Genomic DNA, 16338 nt, shown 5'->3' with positions numbered 1-16338 from the left:
GTTCATTTTTATGAAAAAGAGAGCCTGAGGAGTAGCTCTTGGATTTCTTTTCTTCTTTAAGGTCATTACTGATGTTCTTCCTCCTTAGCATTGTGTAAAACACATACCTTACTGCTCCAGACCTGTAAGCTTCAGCTTTTATAGAGGTGGTCACACTTGCTGATAATCAGTTAATCAAATGCTTTTAATTAGGAGCACACAGTTGCTACACACCCTGCTAATTCCTACGAATTTAGTATGGGTGTATTTAATTTTTCGCACATTGAATCTGCATTGTGGATTAGTTTTTGTCAGATATAAAATGATGCAGTATGTGCGTCAGATGTCGTTCATCTGATGTTGCATTTTATTAATTTTAAGATACATTAAGCACTAGATTATTTTTTGCTGCTCTAATATGTAAAACCATACCATTAAAGAGGGTGTAATTTCTTTTCACCATTACTGTAGCTTTCAGAGTTTCTTGACATTTGGGTTAATAAACCGAAGCTAAAAAAAGCTTTATGACTCAGTAATAAATAGCATCAAAACTACCTTGAATGTATTCATTGCCTGTTTGTGTGGATTGTATCCTGTGGATGTTTCAGCAAAGTCTGCGTTGCCCTCCTGGTCAGAGAAATTCAAACATTCCAGAAAGAGAGGAACACTTATGTTTGAACTATTCCGACTATTCCTTCCACAGCATGTCTTTCATCCTGTCTTCCTTCTCTCACCCCAACCGGTCGCAGCAGATGGCCCCGCCCCTCCCTGAGCCTGGTTCTGCCGGAGGTTTCTTCCTGTTAAAAGGGAGTTTTTCCTTCCCACTGTTGCCAAAGTGCTTGCTCATAGGGGGTCATATGATTGTTGGGTTTTCTCTGTATGTGTTATTGTAGGGTCTACCTTACAATATAAAGTGCCTTGAAGCTTTTGTTGTGATTTGGCGCTGTATAAATAAAACTGAATTGAATTGAAATGTTTATCATGTGGCTTTTTATTAATAACGTGTTAATCTAAACAATACAAACATGCAATCATCATGTACACAAGTAGATATTTGAATGAAGTGCTTTCTACTTTTTACTGAATCGCTGGAAAAATAAAAGCACGATTGTCTCGCTGACAACTCAGTTCCTTTGGTCTCATTTCTTATGAAGTAAGGTGATTACAATCCTGGATTTGAGCATTGCAGCAGCTCTGCCTTCAGCTGTATCGGTCGTTAAAAAGATGAGACACGGATATCGTTGTCAATTTTCCCATGTGCAGGATTATTGATTCCATCCTCCTTGTTTGGCTGACCAACATTGTCTGTTCCTCCCATGACCTAAGGAAGGTAAAGTACAAGGCAGAATTGAGCACCTGTCTTCAGTCTGTTGCTTTTGATACCTTTGCTCTTCAGCACGTACCCCGTCTTTGACACGTTTGAACAGGTGATAAGAAAGAGTGTCTTCTTTCATTAGCATAAGTCTCGGGTCCACCGTCTCCCTCAATCCCCCTGAAATGATAAGTGGAAGAAACAATAAGAAAATGATATCACAGTTCCAATGGCAAAATCTTTTCTTTTTTTCTTACCTGTCAAGAGACTGATGATTATTCCAACAATAATAGCTGTTAAACCTCCAATGACAACGAAATAAAGGTAGGATGGAGAGTGCCACTGAACCGCATGTCTGGTGGTGAGAGAAATTAGTTTTTTCTTTTGCCCTTTATTTATATTATAGGAAAGCTCGGTCATCCCATCTCACCAGGCAATATTATATTAATTGATCTAACACAGACTGAACCACACTTACATGTCATCAGTATTCTGTCCTGGGGTTGTGGTAAAAAGACTTGGTTCTGTTGGCAGTGGGGTAGTCCAGTTGAGACTACCACCAGAAGTAAAGTTACAACCCTCAGTGCTCAGCGAGAGAGGTCGAGTCATCTCAGGAGGAGAAGGGGATATCAATTCTCCAATGGTCACAGACACAGCTGCAGCCAAACCTGCCACGAGGCCCCATAGGCCTCCCTGTGGACAAATATAAGGAGCTTCATGAAATATATATTACATAGACCAACAGTCAAAAAAGTTTGTCAGAGTCGAGTGTCACTCAACGCTCAGGCTCATTTTTCAATATTATTTTCAGTTTGACAGCAGAACTATGTAAGCGAAAACGGATGATTTCTGAGTTCATTTATACAGTACAACAAAACTTGGTTGGAGGCACTTTATATTGTAAGGTAAAGACCCTACAATCCAGAGAGATGGATTATAACTAGATGATGAATAATAACTAATGATTTGTTACAAAGTAGTGTGTAACCACAGAGAGTGGAAAAAGGTGAGTGAAGAAGAAATGCTCAACCAGCAAGCCCCCATCAACGCCGCGCAACCAAGAGACGGCTCAGCACCTGATCCAATCCTAACAATAAGCTCAATAAGCTCAATCTCAACAAATTATAAAATCCTGCGAGTTGGTTCCACTGAACAGGGTCAATTGATGGGGTTTTACAGCTATGCAGTAAAAACAAACAAACAAAATAAATAAATAAATAAATAAAGATTATAGTTGGTTTTTAAAGTTATTTGGTAATTGTTATTTTTTTTCATGCCGTTAACATTTTTTAACCATTGAACATTAATAAGGGTGGCTTTTTATACTGTAAATACCGTATAAGAAAAAATGCTCCCTGCACTATGTTATACGATGACAGGTTGATGCAATACAGTTGAAACAATGATACAAATGTCGATTCTTTCATGCTACCAAGGGCTGATTTTGGCCAGATTTTGAGATCCCTGGAGGTAGAAATTTTCAAATGAAAATACCAAAATGAGAATGGACTTACTTTGGAGTTGACAAATGGACAAAGGACACCCAAACTGAACAGACCGAGTAAAGGACCTCCACTGACCCCACCAATGATGGACGCTGCCTGTTTGAAGAGACCTGCAGCTCAAAAAACACTTTAAAAATGGTCGTATTTACTGAGGTGAGGTGCTTTCTAATAAACAACAACAACGTTCCTGAATGTGTTTGCCTGAAAACATTGACAGCTCTGCATTAACAGATCCCTCTACCTGCATCATATGTCCCATGAATGATGCCAGTCCAGCCATAGCAACGCATACAATTCCAAAAAACACACCTGCAAAAACATCACATCACAGAATGACATTTTTATCGACAACCAGCCACATCCACAAAACAGAGATTAGTTTAATCTAACATAACATGCAGCTTACACTGGGGCAAAAAAAGCATTTAGTCAGCCACCAATTTTGCAAGTTCTCCCACTTAAAAACATGAGAGGACTGTAATTTTCATCATAGATTTTTAAAGAATTTATTTGCAAATTATGGTGGAAAATAAGTATTTGGTCAACAACAAAAGTTCATCTCAATACTTTGTTATATACCCTTTGTTGGCAATGACAAGGGTCAAACGTTTTCTGTAAATCTTCACAAGGTTTTCTCATTTTGTCTCTCATAGTTGAGATATACCTATGATGAAAATTACAGGCCTCTCTTGCACAATTGGTGGCTGACTAAATACTCTTTTGCCCCACTGTATATTATAAACAAACAACAGATAACTTATTATTTACTCAGCCCTTTGGAGATTAAGAGAAGCTTTTCCTCAGATAGTTTAATGCGTGGTTTGATCAGGTCCTCCATGGTCACTGCAGCCATTGCGTTGATTGAAGTAGAAACTGTGCTGAACATGAAGAAATGAACCATGTTTACTTTGGAGTAATGGACATAACTGACACTTTAAATGTGGCACAGCTTTAAATGTTACATGCAACATGAATAAAAATATGACAAATTATGTTGTATGAACCTCAGAGAGGCACTATATACTGCAGCAAAAAATAGTCCTGGAAGACCTTGGTGATCTGCCAAGATATCCATCACCAAATAAGGCAACAGCTGTAAAGAAAAAAAACTTTATTGAAAGATCACAAAACAACTTGAATAAAAACAGTGGCACTGTTGGTACATCCTTCGTTTTCTTTGTTTATGTGTATGTACTAGAGATGGCACGATACCACTTTTTTATGTCCGATACCGATATCATAAATTTGGATATCTGCCGATACCGATATGAATCCGATATAGTGTATTTTTTAATCAATAAAACGTTTTTTTAATATCTTGCTGCATTTTGTATAAGTTTATACTCAAGTTTAAATAAATAACAACACTAAAGCTATTCTGTTATACCTGTATGTAAAAAATACACTGCGCCCAAAATATTTCATAGTTCAGCAAAACCAATCAATCTAATAAACTTAAACCTGCTCCATCCTCCCTATTCTGGTATTTTAAAGAGTACTTAGCAGAAATATTAAGCAACCTAACTAATAGGGTTGCAAACTCCCAGCAAAAAAAAATAGGGAACCACCCCCCACCTCATGATGCTTAATCGATGTAATCAAATTTAATTTGATGCAGGTGGAAAAATGCACAGAAATAAATTATTTTTCAAGAATAATTAAATAGATTCAACATCTTTCTTCAACAGAATTGCAGACTGCACAGATGGTATCTTCCCAAAGGAAAAAGTAGTATAGCTTACTAGGGTATATTAGACTTAACAGTTACTATATACAGTAATGGACTACTATATATTTTACATCAGATTAAAACTTTGGGTGTAAGATTCAGATAATTATTTATTAAAAGCTCGACATTTTAAATGAGAATAAGAAAGAAAAGTATGTCTTTGTGCCCCCTTTTCCCTGTTCATGCCCTATCGGCCCCCCTGACTAAACTTTGCTAGATCCGCCCCTGCACAGTTACCAGCTACGTAGAAAAAGATCCTGGTGTAGAAAGTAATATTAAATAAATTCTAACAACACCTTATCAAGCTTAATAGTGCTGCTGTTGTTCAACCGCTGGTTTCCTCTTTCTGGTGAGAAGTGGGCCAAAAACTAAGAAGAGAAACGGACTCGCTACAGAAAAGCCGATCAGCTGATCATTAAGCAGTTTCACGATTGAAGTAGCAGTAGGGGAGAGAGAGAGAGAGAGAGGCGGTCACTCCATATATCTGTTGTTAAGCTTAACGCTAAAATGCTTTACAAACATTCAGAGATGAACTTACACACTTGCTTTACTTCTCTCTGGGATAACTTGCTCGGAGATGAAATGCTGGTTTGGTAGCAAAGCTACAAATACACACAGCCGTTCTATCACGTGATGCATACTGCTGCAACGTGCTACGGTTATGAGCCGAGTTACGCAGTGTAGCAAGTTTTGTGAGGTGCTTTTTTGATATTTAATGGATCGGATTACATTTTTTATTTCTCGCCGATATCCGATCCAGTAATTTGGGTCAGTATCGGACCGATACCGATACGTAATATCGGATCGGTCCATCTCTAGTATGTACCTGATCAGGTGAAGAAACCTGTCCAGCTTTCCATGGGTCACAGTTCTTATAGAACGAATAAAGACACAGCCCTGAAATCACTGACGATGTCAGGGTGCAAACTAGGCCTAACACGTTGATGAACAGAGCTCTGAAAAAACACAACACGAAAAAGTGAAGTATGCATACAAAAATCAGTGTAGCATAGCAAACGAGATCATATTTCCTATCACTGTATGCTGATGATGTCATCATTTATCATAGCTATCTTTTCCGAGTTTATGATAAGAACGTGTCATTTGCCAGCAAACCCCACCAATGTAGTGCCTTTGGCTGAATCAGAATTTACATAGATGTGGAAATAGACGTGTCATATATCGTTGTTTTCTTAATTTATTACTATGAGGAACCTTGTACAATGTATTTGCATTAATTCTCTATTAAAACAGTTTAATGGTTATTACTGTGGCCTCACCGCAACAAGATTCTTGGTTTTAGCTTGCTGGTCATCTGTGCCCTGCCTGATTAGTTTGTGTTTTGCAAGCTAAACAGGAAGGAAGGAATACATTCCTTTGAATCACTCACAATCTGGCATGTTTAATGCTCTTGCAGGAGTTGTATCTCTGAACTTGAGGTTGGTAGGTCCCATAAACTGCACTCCAACCAAATGTCCCTCCGATGACTAGTGTCCAAAAAGTGTGTCTTCTCAGAGGGTTTATGTCAAAGCTGGGATTACACAATGAAAGGATGATTTAAGTATAAAAGACACACACACACACACACACACACACACACACACACACACACACACACACACACACACACACACACACACACATATACTCACTCCACAAAGTTAATTCTTCCTCCTTCTTGGGCATCTGACAAGATAGTGGAGATTCCTCCTTTTAAGATCACACATTTGATTATAACAGACATGTAGCCTGCAAACATTATTGCAATCTAGAAGAAAAATCAGAGATTTGTTTGGTTGGCAGATCTGTATTCTGTAACTATGTTGACAGATTTTGGTCCCAGTTATCAAATTCTTGCTAATTTACATGAATACTGCAAAGAATCAAGACATGACTCAAATGTGGTTGTGGTGTCGATAAAATTAGACTGAAACCTGATTGCAATTTAATTCAGTTTTACTTACATAGCATATGGAATATATTTATATGGTTCCAAATCATAACAAAAGGACATTATACTGTAAGATAAAGACCCTACAATCCAGAGAAAACGCCAGCAATCAAATGGCAGTGTGAACAAAAAAACTCCCTTTTAACAAGAAGAAACGTCAACGTCAGGGAGGGGCAGCCATCTACACAACTATTTGGAGGGCATTTGTGTATTTTTTCATTTTATTTGATCCAGAACCCTACCTGAACAACATCTGTCCACACCACAGCTTTCAGGCCACCCTGTAACAAACGCCACAAAACAAGAAAAATCTCTGTCAAAAAGGTTAGGAAGCTGTATTTATGAACAGAATGCATAACGTGGAAATATGTGACCGTATTCTGTAGTAGAACATTTTCAGAAAGCACCAGTGATGGGAATAACGGTGTTACAAGTAACGGCGTTACTTTTTTCAGTAACAAGTACATTAATAACGGGGGGGGGGGGGGGGGGGGGGACAGGACAAAGGACAAGCTATGGAAAAGTGCCAGAGATTAATAACAACTAATGCATCCACAGACAGCTGTATACCTCTGTTTAATCTGCGGTGGAGCAAAGTGAAAATTTGTCCTGTCTGAAGAGTCACATTTTTTGTGGAGATTGTTGAAAAGCTGAAGTCCTAGATTACCCATGAATGAGAAAACATTGTGCTCTGTAAACTACAGCAACTGGTTTCTAAGCTTTCAAATGTTTGCAGACTTTTAGAAAAGAAAACAGGTGACGCAACACATTATGCAATCACGGTTTCAACTTTTGACCCTTAGTGATTGCAGGTGAAAACATCAAATTTTAAAAATGGGCACATATTTTTCATGAAACAAAACAAATCATTTGAATTAAATCATCCAAATGAAAACGTCAAGAAATCAGAGGTGATGTTAAATGAGAGATATTTTGTTTTAAAGGGTAAATGGGAAGGGGACCTCATGAATTTTAGGAAAATGTAAAAATTCTCATTTAATCTCTGCTGAATGTGAAAGTGGGGGTGTCTTAAGGTTCATGGCTTAGTGATGCTCGATGAGGTTCGACTGACAATGTGATGCACTGCAGTGTGTGTGTCGTATGTAATAAATGTTTTACTAACCAGTGCACAATACAAAGTACAAACAGTGGCTGTCGAAATAATCCCACCCCACAGGTTCATACCAGTCACTGCAAAAAGAAGGGAAATTCATTAACAGGGAAACACTCTTGTTCAAGATCCCTTCACGAACTTAACTGCTGTGAACTGGAGCTGACATACCTTGGTTCAAAGCCAGAGCTGGAGCATAAATTACAAGTCCAGTGTAGAGCAACTGTGGCAAAGAGTTAGAAAGTCACAACAACATGTCTCTGCTGATACCAACATAGTTTTATGTGCAGAAGTCAAAGCACTACAAGATTGAACCACTGGCTTCTTACTACGTTAAAAAAGAAGATCAGCATTCCCAGGAGACGAGTGGCTCTGCTGAAACGCAGCTCCAGATACTTGGCAGAGACCAGACAGAGAAAAGACGCATATTGATACTGATACATGAAACTTCTAGTTCCCCTCACGCCCTCCAATTCAAAGCTAGTACTTTGTACACTTACTGACAGGTGTAGCCCAGCCAACAGTTTAAAATATAGCTAAAATAATGTTGAAAACAAAACCACAGTTACCTCATATGTGCTGTTGATGGCCAGTCTGTAGAAAACTGGGAGAAAGACCTCGGATGTGTACACCACTGCTATTACATAGGAAATACTTAAATAGCCAAATATGGCTCCGTAGCGATACACCTACGGACAGGTTGAAAAAGATTTATGGAAACACAAAATAGCAAAACAGTATCATATAAAGAACAACATAGGCGACGGTGTTTCTTCACCGGGTGCCAGAGTCGGGCTGGTGAAACTTTGCCGGAGATCATTTGAAACGCTGATGCTGCTGATACTGAACGAGCTTTGGAGCAACATATGAACAGTGCTGAACTCTGGTGAGTAACACGAAAACTTTAAATTCGTTATTTGATTTGTTTGAAATTGAAAGTGGTGCACTCAAAGTAATGCTCGCTTAGCTGACTCCAGCCGTCTTCTAATGCACAGAAATTACAGTTTTACGCATTTTGTAAAATTCTAATTTAAGCTCTGAATAAATGTTTGTGCGCTGAGGAAGCTGAGTGCAGATCCAGGACAGTCCCGACACGTTACCTCGGCTGGGTTGGAGAGCACAGTGACGGCTGATATGTAGCTGGCAGTGAGGGACATGGAGACAGCCAGGGCATTGAGTTTTCGGCCCCCAGTTAAAAAGTCCCTGGAGGTTCCTTGTTTCCTGCTTCTCCAGGCGTAATAAAAACCAACAGCAGCAGACAGGAGCAGAACGACAGCAAACACCACATAGTCTGCTGCCACGAGCAAGTGAGCATCCCCGGACATTTTATCAGTCGGAGCAAAACTGAAATAAAGCTAAAGCGATTATCAGGCAGTGCTTTGTAGATCACTGGGAAGGCGGTGTCATCACCTCCAGGTACTCTATTGAACTGTAAGATAAATTACTCCAGGCGGTGCGCGCACGCGTCCTTTCAGGTTAAGCTCAAAGTTAATGAATAAAGTTTAGAAGTTAGAGTTAGAACAGAAACACATAAAACTTGGGTAACAATAGTGCTTTGTGCCACCACCAGAAAACTATCAGAAAACTGGATGCATGTGGCTGGTGGATGTCAGACAGGGACATGCTCTTTATCCTGGGATTTAGGTCATTTCTGCAAATTACACTGTGTTTGCATTTGGAACACCATGTGTATTTGTTCTGGGCTCTCTTAATAATCGGTTATTGCATTTAAGACACTGTTATGGCATCCTAAGCACTTGTTTAACCATTGTGCTTCTCCAGTAAAAGTAATCCTATAGACTAAAGGTGCCAAGCATAGGGTCCTTGGGCCAAAAGACTCTGCCCCACTGGATATCTTTAGAAGAAGTGAGGAGCATAAACTTTGGACTTTTGACTGTATTTTCATAAGTTTCACAGTTTTTCCTGATAAAGATGTTCACCATGACCATTCATATTATACACCAAAGTAAGGGATAAACAATTCAATGACAGAAACCTTCCTCTTTTTGTTTGTTTCTCATTCTCAATGGAAATTTTTCATTAGTATTTTTCATTTGTTATGTTGTCATAATGGGTCCACAGTAATAACAATAAATTGTAAGTGGCTGATAAGAGTTTCATAAACTGCCTCTTCTGTTTAGTGATTAGTCGCCTCCCTCGTGTTGTACCTTTTCACATGTGAAGCGATTGTTCTAGTTTCTCACTGTGCAGGGTATAATGCTGGATGCTTGTACGAATAACAATAAAGTTCACTCTAACATTTCATTTGATGGTTTTCATGAGTCCCACCTTTCCCTTCCCATCTTTATTCTGATTGTTTAGGGTTTAATAACCCCAGCAGGTGCTAAGAATAATTTAGTCACTTTTTATTTTTACGGTGATCCTATGACAGCAGGAATGGGCTCCAGCCCAACCGTGACCCGGAGTGTATATGTGGAAGAAATGGATGACTATGAGTCAAATTCATTTTAAATGAGCAAGTCACTTGTTAACTTAGGGAGATGTTTCCCAAATGACTCAACATTTAAGTTGGCTCAATGTATTTGAATGCATCTTCAATCTGTGTGCAGCTGTCCTGTCATGATTATCTGATCATACATATGTAATGAAATCAAAGGAAGAGGAAAAAGTGGCAGATGTATAAAGGAGTTGGCAAATGGACACAGGATACCCAACACAAACAGACCAAACAGTTCTATAACTTCCACTGACCCCACCGATGATGATTCTTGCCTGTGAGAGACATCTGAAGTGAAACCTTAAATGCTTTATATACACATGCACATGTTTAAAAAGTTCAAGTGTTTGGTAGGCCACATTTAAGATTCATGCATTTTCATGTTGTGACTTGTATCAACAGATTCTCACTACCTGAACAAGTAGTCCCATAAGTGATGCCAGGTCAGCTATAGAAACACACAACCCTCCGATACCGCAGCCTGCAACAACATCGTGTAACAACTGACATTTTAATCATGAAGATTTATTAACTAATTCAGCTTAAGCCTCAGTCACATACCAGTGCTCAAAGGACAGAGTTCATCATGTACACCATGTACTGTGAACAGAACAGGTACGTACTCAGTGCTCTGGAGATGTGAAGCAATTGTCTGTCAGTCAGTGTGACATTTGGCTCGATCAGCTCCTCTAGAGTCACTGCAGCCAATGTGTTGATGATTGATGAGAGACTGTGCTGAGTGTAATGAAAGTTATTAAAATCCTGTACTTCACATTTGACAATTATCATTTAAGTGATGGAAACAGCTAGGAAACAAGCTGCATTAAGTAAACTATGTGGCCCAGAGGTGTTAAGTAACAAAGTACAAATACAGGCGATGAGGGAATGTAACAAAAAGTGTCGGGTCGGAAAAGGGACACAGGGAGGCAAAAGGGTTAAAAAGTTTTATTAAAGTTTCTATTAATAACTCAACTAAAAGAGACGGACAAGCCGCTGTCACCATTTTCAGAAACAAACAAAAACTCAGGCATAGGTCAGTAAACTGAAAAGTAAAAAAAGAGTTTAGTCATTAAACACTCTTCTCCGCAGAGCAGGAGTAAATAACCACCGAACACAGCCACACACACACACACACACACACACACACACACACACACACACACACACACACACACACACACACACCTCACTAACTGCAACTAACATGGCTCTCTGGCACCAGAGCTCACCTTTCAGCTGTACAAAAGAAAAAGGTGCACCTAAGGCAGGACAGATGGTAGGACACACTGACACAGGCAAATTCAGGAGGCCCTACTAGGGCCTACAACTTTCAGGTATCTGTAGTTTACTTGAGCAGTCGTCAGTCGTCATTCCCCCCCCGACTATTTAATTTTACTTTCTACTAGTGATGGCCAAATGAAGCTTCCTGAAGCACTGAAGCTTGTATTGAAAAAGGGTTCATTACTCGAAGCTTTTCAACACAGTCCTCTCTGGTCACATCTGGTGGCCAAAAATATGAAGAGCAGCTTGAATCCACAAAATAAAACCAACTGCTTCATTATGATTGCCCACTCTACAGAGTGGAATTCTGTCTGATATTGGGCCGCTGTTGTGTTGCTTTGAACGTGTATTTTTTGGTGGTTAAAAAAATGTGTTTTATTTGTTTAATAAATAGTTTTGACCAGTAAACTCTCCTTGTTTAAATATGCGCCATGGTGTGGTCTTTCTTTGCTTGTGACTTCTTGATGTTGGTAAATACAATAATTGAAAAATACCACGTTACATATAATATATACATATAATAATGTACAACACATTATGGAATATGCTTCTGCTCTTAGGTCTTGCCTCCATGCACTTATGCAATTAATCGCTAGACGGGTGTATTTATAAATAATATTATATTAGGGAAATTTTCCCAGACATATTTTTGACCTGGGGGTAGAATTGATTGTGAAATGGAAAGGGAAAATGCTTATGAACTTGCAAATTAAAAACATGATGCATTTAAGGTAACCCTTTTTCATTTTTATTTAAAAAGAGAATTTGTTCTAGTGTGCGATGGCCGAACCTGTTCCTTTTCGTGGAGATAATTTCTCCTGCCTTAAGGAAAATCCCTTCACATGGCACAGAGGAGGCTGGAGTGCAGAGAAACTGGTAGAGATGCAGTTATACAGTCTACCTGGGCCCCACAAACTATCAGCTAAAGAGAATAAATAAATTAAATTGCTGCACATTTGGCAGACTAACATTTTCAGATTAAAAACAATAAAATATATATTTTTACAACATTACATGTAAAGAGTCAAGTGGAAGTTTTTCTAAAGTTATTTAATGATATTTATATTATGGAAGCAGATTTTTGACATTTTACCTTTTTCCCGTTTTCAGATAAAATAAACACACACAAACAAAAGCAAACGGCCAGAACACAAAGTTGGAAAACCCACCCGATTGACAAAAATCAACTCAAAATCCTCCCACACAACAGAACCTCCTCTATTCCTCGCTGGCTCCAAATCTCTCAGTGGTTCGCTATCCGTCACCATCAAAACACTCCACAAATCCCGCAAATTATTCGCTTCCTTATAAACCACCGAATCAGATACCGAAGCAGTTAGGTTCTAAATGAAGCTTCGGACGTCACTGATCACGTGACTCTGGCCAAACGAATCAAGCTTCGATACAGTGCTTCTGAAGCAGTGTGTTGATTTTTTTGACACACGCACCGGAGCTTCAGCTTCAGCGGTCCATTACTACTTTCTACTAAGCTAAACTTAATGTTGTGTAATGGTTTCTGTGTGCTCTCTCTCCTGGCCTTCACTTTCTCCTCTTCTGCTTTGAAAAGTGTGAAAGACCATGGCCAAAAACTGAATTTCTGAGGCTGTACAAAAATGTGAGTACACTGGTGTTAAAACAGAAAAGGCTGGGTGGTGTGCAATGCTGTAGAGCTTTAAAAATGTGTCTCTCATCTCCAAACAAGCTCCTGTATCTTGGCCGTAAATACCCTTGGGGAGCAGCGTACTACAGACAGTACCTGAAGCCAGCCTTCAATTTTCAATTCAATTTATTTTATTTATATAGCGCCAAACCACAACAACAGTCGCCTATAATATAATAATACATTCAGAGAAAAGGTTTTACTAATGTTACAGTTAGGGTCACCTGACCCAACCCTAACTATATGCTTTAGCAAAAAGGAAAGTTTTAAGCCTAATCTTGAAAGTAGAGATACTGTCTGTCTCCCAAATCCAAAATGGAAGCTGGTTCCACAGAAGAGGGGCCTGAAAACTGAAGGCTCCTTCCCCCATTTTACGTTTAACAAGTAAGCCTGCAGTGCAAGAGCAAAGTGCTCTAATGGGGTGATATGGTGATATGGGCCTGATTATTTAAGACCTTGTATGTGAGGAGCAGGATTTTGAATTCAATTCTGGATTTAACAGGGAGCCAATGAAGGGAAGCCAAAACAGGAGAAATCTGCTCTCTCTTTCTAGTCCCTGTCAGGACTCTTGCTGCAGCATTTTGGATTAACTGAAGGCTTTTCAGCGAGTTTTTAGGACATCCTGATCATAATGAATTACAGTCGTCCAGCCTCAAAGTAATAAATGCATGAACTAGTTTTTCAGCGTCACTCTGAGACAGGATATTTCTAATTTTAGAGATGTTGCGCAAATGGAAGAAAGCAGTCTTACATATTTGTTTAATATGTGCATTAAAGGACATGTCTTGGTAAAAAAAAATGACTCCAAGGTTCCTCACAGCGTTACTGGAGGCCAAGGTAATGCCATCCAGCGTAAGAATCTGGTTAGAGACCATATTTCTAAGATTTTCAGGGCCGAGTACAATAACCTCAGTTTGATCTGAATTAAGAAGCAGAAAGTTAGTGGCCATCCAGGTCTTTATGTCTTTAAGACATTCCTGCAGTTTAACTCATTGGTGTGTGTTATCTGGCTTCACAGATAGAAAGAGTTGGGTGTCATCAGCATAGCAGTGAAAATGTATGCTATGTCTTTTAATGATGCTGCCTAAGGGAAGCATGTATAATGTAAACAGAATTGGTCCTAGCACTGAACCCTGTGGAACTCCATAATTAACCTCAGTGTGTGAAGAGGACTCTCCATTTACATGCACAAATTTGAGTCTATTAGATAGATATGATACAAACCACTGCAGCACAGTACCTGTAATACCTACAGCATGTTCTAATCGCTCTAATAGGATATTATGGTCGACAGTATCGAACGCTGCACTGAGGTCTAGCAGGACAAGCACAGAGATGAGTCCACTGTCAGAGGCCATAAGAAGATCATTTGTAACCTTCACTAAAGCTGTTTCTGTGCTGTGATGAGCTCTGAAACCTGACTGAAACTCTTCAAATAAACCATTCCTCTGCAGATGATCTGTTAGCTGTTTGACAACTACTCTTTCAAGGATGTTTGATATGAAAGGAAGGTTGGAGATTGGCCTATAATTAGCTAAGACTGCTGGGTCTAGAGATGCTTTTTAAGTAAAGGTTTAACTACAGCCAGCTTGAAGGCCTGTGGTACATAGCCGATTATTAGAGATAGGTTGATCATATTTAAGATCGAAGCATTAATGAATGGCAGGACGTTTTGTAGGAATGGGACCTAAAAGACACGTTGATAGTTTGGAGGAAGTAATTATTGAAGTTAACTCAGAAAGATCAATTGGAGAAAAAGAGTCTAACTTAACATCAATGGTACTAAGAATAGCTGTAGATAATATTACATCTGTGAGATGATTATGGGTATTTTTTTTTTTCTCTAATGGTTAAGATTTTATTTGTAAAGAAATTCATGAAGTCATTACTAGTTAACATTAAAGGGATGGTTGGCTCAACAGTACTCTGACTTTTTGTCAGCCTGGCTACAGTGCTGAAGAGAAACCTGGGGTTGTTCTTATTTTCTTCAATCAGTGATGAATAGTAAGATGTTCTGGCTTTGGCTAGGGCCTTTTGTTTTATAAAGCAGCAAACTATTTCTCCAGACTAAATGATGATCTTCTAAATTTGTGACACACCATTTCCTCTCCACCTTAAGAATTATCTGCTTTAGGCTATGTGTTTGAGAATTATACCACGAAGTCAGGTACTTCAGATTTGAGGCCTTAGTTTTCACCGGAGCTACAGTATCCAGAGTCGTACGCAGTGAGGAGGTAAAATTATTAACAAGATAATCGACCTCTGTTTGAGTAGCGTTCAGATAGCTGCTCTGCTCTGTGTTGGTACAGGGCATTGAAGATAATAAGAGTGGGTGGATTATATGCTTAAACTTAGTTACAGCGCTTTCAGAAAGACATCTACTGTGATAAAGTCTACTCTCCACTGCTGTGTAATCAATTATTGTAAATTTAAATGTTATCAGAAAATGATCGGGAGAGAGAGTGGGAGAGGGTTTTCAGGAAATACTGCTAAATGTTCAGTTTCTATGCCATATGTTAAAACAAGATCTAGAGTGTGATTAAAGTGGTGGGTGGGTTTATTTACATTTCGAGAGAAGCCAATTGAGTCTAATAACAGACTAAATGCCATGTTGAGGCTGTCATTTTTAGCATCTACATGGATGTTAAAATCACCCACAATAATTATTTTATCTGAGCTGAGAACTAAATCAGACAGAAAGTCTGAGAAATCAGACAGAAACTCTGTGTAAGGCCCAGGTGGACGATAAATGATAACAAGACTGGTTTTTGCGTTTTACAGCTGGGGTGGACAAGGCTAAGCATCAGGTTTTCAAATGAATTAAAAGTCTATTCTTCATGAAGACCCAGACAAAGACGTGACCAGCCCGGAGAAGATCAAACAGCTGGTGGTCCAGGGGGAATCGTGTCATTAAGGAGCTAGAAGCTCTGCATTTCCTTCGAAAATATCGGGCCATGAAAAAGAGACGACCCCCTGCTGACGCTGAAATGTTTGTGTGGGTTGCCACGACAACGCCACAAGTGCGTCTCAAATTGTTATATTGTTTTCTATTTGTTTTCCTTTATTTAGTACTGATGTTTGTGTACTCACTCACCCCCTTCCTCCTGTGCTGAATCATAGCATGAACGAATCACTCAGGACTCACTCACCCCCTCCCTCCTGGCTCACAGCTTCTTCTTCTTGGTTGGCAACCAATGTTAAGGAGCATTACCGCCCCCTGGCACACAGCTCAGTGGACATTTAGATGAGAAAATATATATTTGACATATTTGAGGAAAATACTAATAAAATAAAATAAAAATATAATAAATGTTCCCTTTAATTCTTTTTCAATCACTCATCTGTGTGATTT

The 16338-nt window shown here is 39.1% G+C and overlaps 1 protein-coding gene across 1 annotated transcript; it reads right to left on the bottom strand.

Annotated features, from left to right (window-relative positions):
* Positions 1-952: 952 nt before the first annotated feature.
* On the bottom strand, positions 953-9006 carry LOC146369057 (sodium-coupled monocarboxylate transporter 1-like). Its single transcript, XM_084910877.1, has 17 exons — positions 8688-9006; positions 8157-8276; positions 7917-7982; positions 7759-7810; positions 7600-7667; positions 6719-6757; positions 6178-6293; positions 5916-6056; positions 5352-5481; positions 3801-3889; positions 3565-3674; positions 3038-3105; positions 2806-2892; positions 1770-1984; positions 1549-1646; positions 1383-1471; positions 953-1300 (listed from the first exon to the last, which is right to left on the bottom strand). The coding sequence occupies exons 1-17, from the start codon at positions 8910-8912 to the stop codon at positions 1196-1198; spliced, it is 1818 nt and encodes a 605-aa protein (XP_084767003.1). The 5' UTR covers positions 8913-9006; the 3' UTR covers positions 953-1195.
* Between the last annotated feature and the right edge of the window lie 7332 nt (positions 9007-16338).

This window comes from Perissodus microlepis, chromosome 17 (genome assembly GCF_051167445.1).
Source record: "Perissodus microlepis isolate ML-2025 ecotype Zambia chromosome 17, ASM5116744v1, whole genome shotgun sequence".
Taxonomy (NCBI): domain Eukaryota; kingdom Metazoa; phylum Chordata; class Actinopteri; order Cichliformes; family Cichlidae; genus Perissodus; species Perissodus microlepis.
This window is presented reverse-complemented; position numbering and strand designations above follow the sequence as displayed.